The sequence below is a fragment of the Myotis davidii genome, unplaced genomic scaffold (assembly GCF_000327345.1).
Source record: "Myotis davidii unplaced genomic scaffold, ASM32734v1 scaffold424, whole genome shotgun sequence".
Lineage (NCBI taxonomy): Eukaryota > Metazoa > Chordata > Mammalia > Chiroptera > Vespertilionidae > Myotis > Myotis davidii.
This window is the reverse complement of record NW_006295827.1, coordinates 1297341-1309929: the sequence shown is the minus strand read 5'-3', so window position 1 is coordinate 1309929 and position 12589 is coordinate 1297341. Positions and strand designations below refer to the sequence as shown.

The 12589-nt window shown below is 48.9% G+C and overlaps 1 protein-coding gene across 1 annotated transcript in view; it reads left to right on the top strand.

The window, feature by feature from the left end:
- Positions 1-12589, top strand: part of WBSCR17 (Williams-Beuren syndrome chromosome region 17) — a 420861-nt gene that overhangs the window by 192452 nt on the left and 215820 nt on the right. The window contains exon 3 of the mRNA XM_006770853.2: positions 7352-7518. Within this exon, the coding sequence (XP_006770916.1) occupies positions 7352-7518 (167 nt within the window). The remainder of the gene's footprint in view (positions 1-7351; positions 7519-12589) is intronic.

Sequence of the window (12589 nt, the reverse complement as noted above, 5' to 3'; positions counted from 1 at the left end):
GAAAGGCTTGATGCGGAGGAAGGGGGGGAAAGGAGTGTTGAGCTGGTTAATGCACTTGACCCAAGCAGCTTTCAGAATCTGAGGACTGATTAGTAAATCCAGGGAGACAGCAGGCAGCTGTGTTCAGGATGGTATCTTTTAAGTGTTGAGATACCATCATCGGTGTCATAATTGAGGGAGGAGATAAGTGATGCCTTTGATCACAAGAAGCGCAAAGGGAATACATGGGGAAGATAGAAGGGTTTTCATTCGTTCGTTCCCTAACCATTTATCTGCCTGGAAGTGAGCTGGGGAAAGAAGAAGAAAATAGCTGCCCTGCAGTGGGAGAGGACAGCGGGAAGAGGGCCCAGATGGCCATGTGCTGAGGGAAAGTAACCGAGAGAGGGGCTAGACTCCCAGCTTGGGCTTTGGGGAGGTGCCTGGAGCTGGGGCTGGAGGGAGGAGGGTGTGTCAGGCAGAAGGAAGGGCCCTTCAGGCAGAGAGGGAAGTGTATGACTGGGAGGCAGCATTCCCAGTTCTGGGGAATACAGGGTATGGTGGCTGGAGGAAGGTGGTGTAGAGATGAGGTTGGAGAGATAAGCTTGGGCTCAACATGGGTGCCAGGCAAAGGAATCTGAGCCAAATTCCACACCTTATGGAGCGGCAAAGAGGTAGTGTGAGGAGTGACATGAGCACATTTGCGTTTCAGGAAGCTCCTTCCTGGGGCAACACGGTGGTTAGAATGGGGCTTAGCTGCCAAGGGGCAGACTGGAGGCAAGGGACCAGTTACACCTTTGGGTGTCACGCAGTAGGGAATTGATGAGGGGACCTAAGGCAGTAGAGATGGGGGCAATGGGCTGAGTGTCATAAGATATCCTCAAGGTGGCAGAATCTCCAGGATCTGGTGAGTTATGGATGTGTTGAGCTATTAAGATACATTGACTGGATCATGATTTTAATATGACTCCTGAAGAGAAAGGGGGATGCCCTTGAATGAAGACAGGAAGATACAGAGGGGGCAGATGTCAGTGTTAGGCATACTGAATTTGGGAGGCTGGGGAGACACCCAAGTGGAGATTGTGATTAAGGCCATGGGAAAGGGACTTCTTTTATTTAGTTGGGAGAGACTTGAGTTCCCTCCTGGACAAACAGTGGAGGGAGAGGGAAGATGGAGAGGGAAGATAGAGGCAAGAGAGTGTGGGCAAAGCAAGGCCCTGAGGTGGGAGGAGGCTGCGGAGTCCACAGCACAGATGTGGGGTAAGCTCTGACCTCCTGACCCTGCTTCCTTCAAGGCTGAGTTCAGAGGTCAGCTAAGAGCGTGGCCATTGGCTAGGGAACAGGTGTGCCAGTTCTGGAAGTGCAGGGGAGGTGGAACAGAGGGACATTCCAGGATTGCTATCGTAGAGAAAGCTCATTCAGAGTTTACAAGGTAGACACTCAGGGACCGGGACCATCCACTTTGAAGTGGGTGTGATGTTGTCTGGAGGTGGTGATGATGGTGAGGCCCTTTCAGAAGGAGTCTTCGCCTCCCATGTTTGCCACAGCAGTGGGAGGAGTGGTGGTGAACATGTGTCCCCCCATGTCTGTCACAATTATTAATAGTTTTCTCATTAGAGCATGGCTGCCCTTGGGGAGGCCAGGCAGTGTTTTCTGACTCGAACTGCCTATTCTTTGTAGACACCCTGAACGTTCCTCCCTCTTATTTCCAGTCCATGTTGCCTTTCGGCGCCTGGTGAGAGGCTGGGCCCTGAGAGCACAGGCGTCGTGAGCTGTGGAATCTTTATGTGTGGGTCTTTATGACCTTATGTCTGTCTGTGAAGCATTTTGAAAATGAAGATCAGTCTCGTAGGACTTTGCAGAGCTTGATGTGAGTCTGAGGTTCCAACATCAGGCTCTTTACTGCTCCATCTCTAAACAAACTTAGACAGATTTCTTCTGGAAGGCCCTGGAAGAGAAAAATAAGGGGACCCTAGTGCCTCTGTGTGCTTAGAAGAGCTCTAATTGCCCGCCCCTCCCTCTGTTCTTGACTGTGCAAGTTTGATCCATTGATCCATCTTTCAAATCCAGCTCACAGCTCATCTTCCCTGCCCTCCTGGTCCCACTCAGCTCATCCATCACTCCGGTGGAGGTACAGCCATCGGGCACTTAGCGTCCACTGCGTTGCATTACAAACGGCCTCGTTAGAGTCCTGGGTGTGCTTCAGCTGTCAAAACCCAGGACTCCCACTTACTGAAAGCAGGTTAGCGCTTAGGCGGTGCTCGGTGAGTGGTCCCTTCACTGGGGTGGGGCAGCTGGTGGGCAGAAACTGACGGGAATTAATTGCACCCAGGAGCCAGATACTCTGCACATTAGCCCCACAGTGATGGGCCATGTGAGCCAAGTGACGTGGAGATACCAGGCAGGCCTAGGGGAGCCCTCACTTTAGATGGGACCTGGGGGACTGATGGGCAGGAATGGAAGCAGGAACAGAACTGGAGCCTGAGTCCAGGCCTGTGCGCACCTGCCGTGAACCAGCCCCACCCAGCCATCCAGAGAACACACACAGGTGCACCCTCCACATCCAGCCCCAACGGTCCTGGGGCTCTCTGACCCTGGGGTCCTTCAGTTTAGAGGCTTCTGATAACACCCTGGGGCACCATCCAAGGTGGTACCTGCCAAAATTCATAGCCAGAATACTAGGATCTGTGCCCACGTTCCCACCGGCCTTATTAATCCCGGGTTTTGGGGACTGCCTTCTGCTCACCCAAATCCCACTTGAATGGAATTTTCCTGGTCTGTACTCTTTTGGCCCTCAGCAGGCTATAGGCACGGTGCCACTGTCCACAGAGGGCTGGCTGTCTCCTGGTCAGGGCTTTTAGGGCAGGATAAGGGAGCTGAGGCTCACGTCGACTGAACAACTTAGCCAAGGTCCCAGCTAGGAAGAGGCTGGGCTAGAAATTTTGTGGGAGGTGTCTGCTGCAGTTACCACATTTTTCTTTGGTCTGGCAAGAGCATTGGAAGAGTCTAAAATTCAGATGATGAAGTTCACATCTTAGCATTCTTGTTGCAGGCTGCTGTGTGAGTTAGGGGAAATTACTTCACCTCTCTGGGCCCCAGTTTCCTCATCTGTGAAATACTGCTTACTGTGAGTGTTAAATGAGGCAGTACAGGACATAGGAGCTCCCAGCAGTTTCAGGCATGTAGGTTGCTGTGTGTATGTTGGTTATTATCATCATCATTATCTATAATCTCCTGGGTCTCCTGGACTACATTGCATCTAATTTTTTTTTACACCAATGGGGGTATTTGGGATCATCTTTTCGATTCCAGATAGCAGACTGGGCCACAGTGCATCTTGATACCTCTAATCTGTAACACATTGGGTCATATAAGTTGTTTCCTTAAAAGGTGATCATGGACAGGGGTCTGCTTATGAGAAGGTGAGGCCAACTCTTTGGGCTTTGATTTCTTCCTTGCTGGAGGCCTTGGCCCCTGACCTTCTATCAGTTCAACTGTGATTCTCTCTGGTGGGGTTCCTAGTGGAGGTTGGGTCTCCCGACTCTCCTCTCCTTACTCACCATCAGTGAAATAAGCGGCGGCACTTTTGGCATTAAGTGAAGTCAATGCCAAGGGCTTCGGGGTGATTGGGAATGAGGAAGGGGGAAACAGGGGTCACTGAGGTGAGTTACAAGGAAGCATCTCAGGCATATGGACAGCCGGACAGGCAGTCAGGCGGACAGATGTGAGGCGTCTAAGAGACCTCATTTGGTTAGTTGATTGCTTTCTTTTTTCTACAAGAACAGCTTCACAAGAATCTTCCTCGTGAGGCTTTGAGGAGCGGAGCCTGGTCTTGAATTCCTCTGCAGCCCCTTCCTGCCTGGAGCACTGACTGATGACCCAGATCATCTTTGTGCTGACTAGTTATTGAAAGGAAATTTGTGATTTCTGGGACCCAGACCTGAGTCTGTTTTGCTAGAGGAAGTGTACAACATGCGTACACACACACACACACACGCACACACGCACACACGCACAACGCACACGCATACCTGCTATAGATTTTGAGGTATTTTGTTGTTTCTGCTGTGTGTCATCCTCTCCTTACTCCCTGTGTGTCTTTCAACCTGGGACCTGTTCTTTTATCCTCACACACTCCCAGGTTACTCTTATGTTCCTGGATTTTGCAGTGGGAAACGTCCGATTCTGTATGTTCTGTATGTTCCATTGTGTAGAGATGGGGCTAGAAGCCAAGCTGAGCTGCCTGCTGCCTTCCCCAGGTTGACCTGCCCAGTCTACTTGGCGCTGGCCACCCCTGGGGTCACCCAGAGAGCACATGTGCATCTCTGTGGCTCTGAGCACCTTCCCCCTCAGCTCTGCAGGAACTTGGGAATGAGGGGAGGGGCTTCTGTCATGTCAGCCTTGGTCTGCAGGGTATGCGGTACCAGATCTACTGCCCGAGGGTCATCAGGCCCTCCTAGGTGCAGGAGCTCTGTATATTCTCTTCTGCTGTGCAACCTCTAGTATTTCTGTGGCTGAGAGTCTCTTTCTTTGTATCATCCACCCTTCATCTTCCTCCCGCTCTCATCTTCTGTCCTGTCTAGCATTGGACATCTGATTGGCAGTAACATATATATCTGTCAGTGCTACTCCTAATAGAGCAGCGGTTCTCAACCTGTGGGTCACGACCCCTTTGAGGGTCGAATGACCCTTTCACAGGGGTCGCCTAAGACCATCGGAAAACACATATATAGCTACATATTGTTTTTGTGATTAATCACTATGCTTTAATTATGTTCAATTTGTAACAATGAAATTGGGGGTCATCACAACATGAGGAACTGTATTAAAGGGTCGCGGCATTAGGAAGGTTGAGAACCACTCTTATAGAGAATGATTAAAACTTTAGTTGCCCATCTCCCCACCATATTTCATACATCTTCCATGTATCAGGCAGTAAGCCAGGTTAGAGAGAGATTTTTTTTTTAAGGCAAAGTCTATCACCCTGGAGTTGAAAGACCAACAAAAATAATGCTGATTTTCTTAAGAATGACTGTATTCCTATTTTCTGCCTGTGGTGAGACCCTGAGGATGTCTGCACAGGAGAGGTGAATCGTTGTAAGCCGGGTCAGGTTAGAGACCTGGGCTTGTTGGGAAGGAGAGTCCTGGGTAGGTTCTGCAGAAACAGCCTGGTTGAGTGGAAACTCTGGAAGCTTGGCCAGTGGTGATTAGGAATGTGTAAGATGGAACAGAGGAGCAGAAGGGAGGATGGAGGGGCCAACCAGACAGACTGAGTCTTTTCATTAGATGTTACACCAAATTTTCACAGGACTCTCAAAGGCTGGTCTCCCTTGATCCACGCAGAGCTAGCTATGGTGAGGATTTTTCTGACAGTTTAAAGATGAAGAAACATGAGCTATGTGCCCAGGGCAACGTGTCCAATGTGTGGCAGAGCACTTCTCGCTTCTGAAAATCCTGCAGGATTTACTGAATGGCCACCTTGACTCATGAAGAGGCAAGGATCAGCCCCCTTCCCATACCTCCTTGTACTCCTCCCGTTCCCCTGAGGCCCCCATGTTTCTCACTTCACCAGGGGGCACTGTCTGCTCTGGCCAAGAGGCCTGACTCCCAACTCAGGCTTGACTACAGTGCGATCCCATGGTCTGTGGGTGCAGAAGATGGTGCTGGTACAGTGCACTCTGGCCTTTTTGCTTCTTAATTTCAAGGGCCAGAAGCTGTTGAAAACAAAAGAGCAAAGAAACCAGCCCCAGGAATGAGTGCTCAGAGTAGGTGGGTGAGGAAGGTGTGTGTGCTCACATGTATGGGCGGTGAGTAATGGGCTGAGGAAGAGCAGCTGACAGCCTGCCCGGCTCAGGACGGCTGCCAGGGGGCTCTGAGGGACCTTCCCGGTGCCCTCCTCTCTCGGATCACCACACAGTAAATGAGATGATTCCCGCAGACTGCCCAAGAGCCCGTCAATATCCATTCTAATCTCCCTGGCAGCCCCAGAGGTGAATTTACAGCGATGTGGTAAAAATGAGGCTGCATGATCAATGCATCTCTGGACGGTCTCTTCCAGGAGACACAAATGTATATTGCAACAAAACTTTATTTTCTCCCGAAAATTGCCTACATGATTAATATGGCCCGACACAGGCCAAGCTGTTCAGCATAAAAAACCGCCACATTTCTTGCTCCATCTTCCTGCTTCGCTAACTCCATTCCTTCCTCTCGTTGTGTGTGTTTTGCTCTCACACTTTGTGCTCTACAGGGGGAAGGGGAATGCGAGATCTGGATTCCAGTCCACGTTGTTCCTTCTTGGTATTTCCAGTGTGGCTCAGACTAAGCGTGGAGCCAAATGCCCGGTGTGTGGGTGCTCCTGGGACTGAGCCACGCAGAGCACGTTCTCTGGGCATTCCGCCATCTCTAATGTCACCAGCTCTCTGCACCCGAGTCCAGCCTGGATGAAAAAGACTCTCCCCTTGCGCCCTGTCTTTGGGATGGGGGATTGGCTAGGTCATTAGAGGGAGGACCTCTGAGGCAGGTGGTGCCACTTCCTGTCCTCACGGAGGTTTTAGGAAGAAGAGATGGGGTGTGTCAGGCAGCATACTCCTACCTACACAGGCTTCCTTGAGGACCCGCTTCCTTGATTATGATTATTTGCATGTGTGTTTTATGTCTCCTAGAGTGTAAGCTCCATGAGAGCAGGGGTCTCCTGTAGATCTCTTAGTATGGGTTCCCCAGACACTGACCCTGAGACAAAGAGGTGAGTGCATTAGTCTATTTGGGAAGTAGGGAGGGGACTGGGGATATAGGACTGGGAAGGGAGGGCATCCCCAAAGCGGGTGTCATGCAGATTGTTACTGTGTGTGACAGGAACTTCATCTCAGGAGGACCCTGGGAGCCAGTGTAAAACCCACCCTGCAGAGTCAACCTGCTCCAGAGCTGAGGAAGTTGGGTGTTTATGCATCAGCCCCCAGCAGTCTCTGGATGAGAGCTGCTGGGGGTGGGTAACTGCTTAGGTGGCATCATAACAGGTGAGCCCCAGACAAGGAAGTGCAGGTGCCTGGAGTGGACAGTTGGACAGGTGGGCACTGATGAAACCAGGGGGTACATGTGGGCACAGTAGCCTGTAGTCTGGCAGATGTGTGCCCAAGACTGGTGCTTCCCATTCGTACAGGGTGGTGAATTTGGGATAAATGAGGCTGGATCCCTTAACCCCCTCCTCCTTAGGTTCTATTCTCAGTTCTTAACCAAGAGAACCAATTGGTACAGGGAACCAATGGTTCACGCCTCGCGAGGATGTGTACGAGGATTGGGCGGATGTCCTTACTGTGCCCAGCACAGCACGTGTGTCCCTCCTTCCTGACGTGGCTCTCCCTGCTCTCCTCCCCAGGTGTAAGGAGCTGAAGTACTCCAAGGAGCTGCCCCAGATCTCCATCATTTTTATCTTCGTGAACGAGGCCCTGTCGGTGATCCTGCGGTCGGTCCACAGCGCTGTCAACCACACGCCGACACACCTGCTGAAGGAGATCATCTTGGTGGATGACAACAGCGACGAAGGTATGGGGTGACTGGCCCGGGGGTTTCTTAGAGAGATAGATGCAAACTCACAATCTCAGCAGGGAAATGCCCCTTCATTCCAGTACCAGCCCAAGTGTCTCTATCTTCTGTTCCTGGGGCGTATCCAGGGAATGGGGGAAGTTTGGAGGAGAAAATCCAGGGAAACACTGGTTCACTAGTCCACGAGTCCTCTAGGGCTCTGAGAGTAAGTGACTGGTGATGTATCTTGACAAGCCGTGGGCAAACTACGGCCCGTGGGCCGGCCCGTTTGAAATGAATAAAACTATTGAAAAAAAAGACCGTACCCTTTTATGTAATGATGTTTACTTTGAATTTATATTAGTTCACACAAACACTCCATCCATGCTTTTGTTCTGGCCCTCCGGTCCAGTTTAAGAACTCATTGTGGCCCTCGAGTCAAAAAGTTTGCCCACCTCTGATCTAGACTAACCTTAATTTCCCCTCTTCATATTAATAAAGGAATTAATAATTCGAAGGGCTGAATTCCTCCACACACCAAGGAAAATTCTGTCCTGTGATGGGAAGTCCTCCCACCTCAGAATTTCCCTCTGGGCCACTGTGCCCACAATGACCATGGATAGAAATGAGCAGAGTTTGCGGGCCTTTTGGAGTTGAGCTCTGTTGGGAATGGTGGCTTAGTTTACAAACATAAAACAAGCAAATACTGGACAGCAGCAGCAAAAGTTCTTTGAGGTCCTTGGAGATGAGAACCTGGTGTTGAGGTGGTTGGGGGTTGGTTTGGCTAACTGTGCCTTTGTGTTGGCACAAAGCCTGCAGAATCCACTGTGCTCACTGCAGGGAGAGAACCCACAGCAGGTGACAGACAGAAAGCCAGCCAGGAGGCTTATCTTCTGAGCAACTGTAGTATTAAGGGGCAGCTGAACACTTTGCTCTCAGCATACTGAGTACAGACGGGTCATCCTATGAGCTCCTGGTCAGGAGAGGCAGGACGAGCCACAGGCTCTGTTTGAAACCTGATTATCTTGGGGTGCTCCGGGTGACCCTATCACATTTGATTGGCTCAAGGGCTGAAGTACCCCTGCCCCTTCTGAACCGGCATTATAGCAGTGTGCCCTCAGGGCACTACTCTTTGGTGGGGTGTCCTCTAGATTTGGAAGACAGATGGGTCATTTGCTGAATTTTTCACATCCCTATTTTTCTTTCCTGACCTCTGGCCATTTCATTATCTATAGATTCTTTTAAAACTAACATTGAGCCCCGACCTATGAACCAGGAGATCTTGGTTTGATTCCTGATTAGGGCACATGCCTGGGTTGTGGGCTGGATCCCCAGTAGGGGGTGTGCAGGAGGCAACCAGTCAATGATTCTCTCTCATCATTGATGTTTCTATTTCCCTCTCCCTTCCTCTCTGAAATCAATAAAAATATATTTTTAAAAAACTGACATTAAGAGTCTTGTTGAGAGAAGGAGGCTTGCAGTTTCTTGAAGCCTCTAAGTCATCTGGCAGAGCCCTGCCTGGCTGGCTCACAGCGTACCTCTGCAGCCGCTCTGTGCGCCCAGGCAGACCTCTTGCTGCAGCAGGACTTTCAGGCCCCGGCAGGGAGTCTCTGCTACTACCCACCCTCCTCACTCCTGGCTAGGTCCCACTCCTTCCCCAGGTCTCCCATGTATGTCACACCCTCCGAGACTTTGCTGACATCCTAAGTCCCTGCTCTGTACTGCTGTGACACCCTGTACCCTACTGGAGCCCGTGATACTGCCGTGACCTGCACATCCTCACTCCAAGTTCTGGGCAGGACTTTGTCCCACAGGCCTGGCTGGTTGCTGACCCGTGGTTAAGGGGCTAGCGGCGGGGTGGCTGGAAGTGCCACTCAGAAGAGCTGGCAAACCCAGAGAAGAGAAGAAACTGAGAACGGGTGAGGACTCACTGCCAATGGGACTCCTTCTCCCACAAAAATCTCTGCAGAGCCCAGCCACAGAGGAGGGAATGGGGTCTCCAGTAGATGCCTTAGCGTAGGAGGTTCCTCCAGACACAGACCCTGAGACAGAGTTGAATGCATTAGCTTATTTGGGAGGTGGAGAGGGGACCAGGGAAGTAAGACTGGGGAGGGAAGGCACCCTCAAAGGGGGTGTCATGCGGATTGTTACTGTGGGTGACAGGAGCTTCATCTCAGGGGGACTCTGGAGCCAGTGTAAAAGCCACCGCTCAGAATTAACCCGCTCCAGGGCTGAGGGAGCCAGGGTGTCTATACACCCTTAGCATCAGATGCTTTCTCCTGGGAACCTTCTGGAGCCCCACCCTGAAGGATGTTCAGTTTCAGGAGTTTAGGGGTGGGGCAAAGGGATTTGCATTCCTTACAGACTCCTGGGTCATTCCCCTGGTGCAGGGACCACACTTGGAAAACCACTGAGTTAAGTACCATTCCAGTGGTTCACACTTCAGGTTTCATGAAGATGGTCAGTGGGTGAGAACAAGCAGGAAGAGGATTTGGTCCATTCTGACCATAACCTTAACTCCCATTCATCTTCCCCTGTCCTCCCCAGTACCTAAGGCAGGGGTGGGAAACCTTTTTTTCTGCCAACAGCCATATGGATATTTATAATATCACTAGTGGCCCGGTACACGAAATGCATGCACATTAATTAAAAAGAAAATTAATTAGAGGAAATATTTTAATATTGCTATTTGCCCTTTCTCTATGATAGAATTGTCAGAGATGAAAGAAAATTAGTAAAATGTATATAAAAATCTCCTTCCTGTCAGAGTCTGGGGCGCGCCACAGGACCCAGAATCAAGTCCCTGCCCACCTGCATGCACATCGAAATCGCGCGAGACCCAGAGCTGGCTGACCCCACCACCGTCAAGCCCCACAGGGTGGGTGGGGGAGGCACAGTCTCAGGTCCCCTGTCAAGCACCGCTGGGTGGGAGGGTGCAGTAGGCGTGACAATCATTTGCATATTAGCTCTCGATTATATAGGATTCCAGGGTCATGCAAAATTATCAACTTAAAATGTATTAGCCTGCTATATTTGGTCAAAAATTTAATGAACTCGGCCCTAATGCCTTGGCAGAACCGCAGGCTTTATTCTGCCTGTGGCCCGGATAGTCCCTACCCCTGGCCGACAGGACCAGGAGTGGACTACATTAATGCCATTTTTCTCTCTCTTTTTTTTCCCCTGGCTGGGAAGGGAAGGAACCCCTGTACTTTCTCTTTAATGGGAAGAGAAATTTAACATTTTTTTCTTTATTGAGGTTTTTCTTGTGACTAGTATTATTGAGTTTTGTAAATGTTCTATATACACTTGAAAAGACCCCCACACTGTAATCACGGAATTGAATTCCTGCCAGACATCAATTATGTGTATTTAGATAGACTCTGAGTTTTTCTTCTTACGTCTCTTTGATAACGGTGTTTTAACATCACCTTCTACAATGACTGTTCCTTCCCGTGTTTTTAATAATGTTTGATTTCTGTATCTTGTCCGTTTCTTTGGCAACATAGATTTGTATCTGCATGGCTTCATTGTTAGTGGTGGTTGTTACCATTATGTAATGTTCCCTTTATCTTCAAAAATACCTTTTTTTCCTTGCCTTGCATTTACATTGTCTAGCATTAATATTTCTTATCCCTGCTTACCTTCTGTTTTGAGTTTGATTAAGACATTTTCCTCAGCCTTCCCATGTTTCTGATCTTAAAAGTAATACATGCTCTTTGTAGGAAAATTTGAATGTATCAAAAAGCTCATCTAATTGAAAAAAAACCACACACCAAATACTGTGAGACTAGCTAGCGGCAACTGCTCATTTGTCCGTGTTCGCACCCTCTTTGTAATGCACATTTGACAAAGTTACGATCCTATAATGTTCTCATTTTCCCCCTGAACATTGAAGCACATTTCCCTTTTTATTAAAAAGGCTCTGGGAACATCATTTTAATGAAGGTGGAATGGTCTGTTTTCAGACTGGTCAGCACTGGTGCAGGTGGAAACAATAGCGCCTCACTTCCATATGTTATCACATCCATTCAAGATAAAAGACTTTTTCAGAAAAAAAAGAGGAGGAGGAGGAAGATGAGCGGGAGGAGGAGAAGGAGAAGAAGGTAGGTTCAGGGAATGTGTCAGCATTGGGACACTGGATAGTTCCTCCACTGTCTATGTTCTGATGATCCTCAAATCCATCCCCCCAGCCCAGAGCAACTCAGCCTCTCCCCCAAGCTCCACACCTGTATCCTCCGTTTCCTAGGCGGCGGCTCAGGGTCCCTCTGAAACCCTGTGCTCACTGGGTCCAATGGCTCACCATCTTCCTATCAGTCTCAGAAAACTGTTTCTCATCATTTACTTCCTGTCTCATTGAAGAGCTTCACCTTTTTCTCAGTTATCTCTTCATCAAAGCCTGGAAGTCTTTGCTCTCTCTTCCTCGCCCCTTTCCCAGTAGCATTTGGTTAGCTACTGTTGAGCGGGGTCCTACCTGGCCATATTCCAAGCCACTGGCTTTTTGTCCCTCCGCCTTTTTTGCCTTGAAATTTGTTTGAGGGGTTAAGGGCACTCAGATTTATGATTATTATAATTCTTGACACACCCCATAGCTTTTGTGTACTATCCTTTGTTTTAACTGAGATATAATTCACATAACATAAAATATACCACTATGTGGCTTTCAGTATATTCACTATGTTTTGCAACTATTGCCACTATTTCCAGAATATTTGAATGTCTTAGCAGTCACTCCCAATTGCTTGGGCAACCATTGAAATACTTTCTGTCTCTATAAATTTACCTATTCTGGACCTTTGACATAAATGAAATCTACAACATGTGGCCTTTGTGTCTGACTTCTTTCACTTAACAATGTTTTCTATGTTCATCCATATGTAGTACATATGAATACTTCATTCCTTTTTATGGCTAAATATTTTGTTTTGTGAATATGGCATAGCTTACTTATTCATTCATCAGTTGATGGATATTTGGGTTGTTCCCAGTTTTTGGCTATTAGGAATAATACTGCTATGAATATTCATAATATTTTTAACATTTATCTTTATTGTTGAAATTAGTAAAGATGTCCTCCTTTTCCCGCCATTGACCT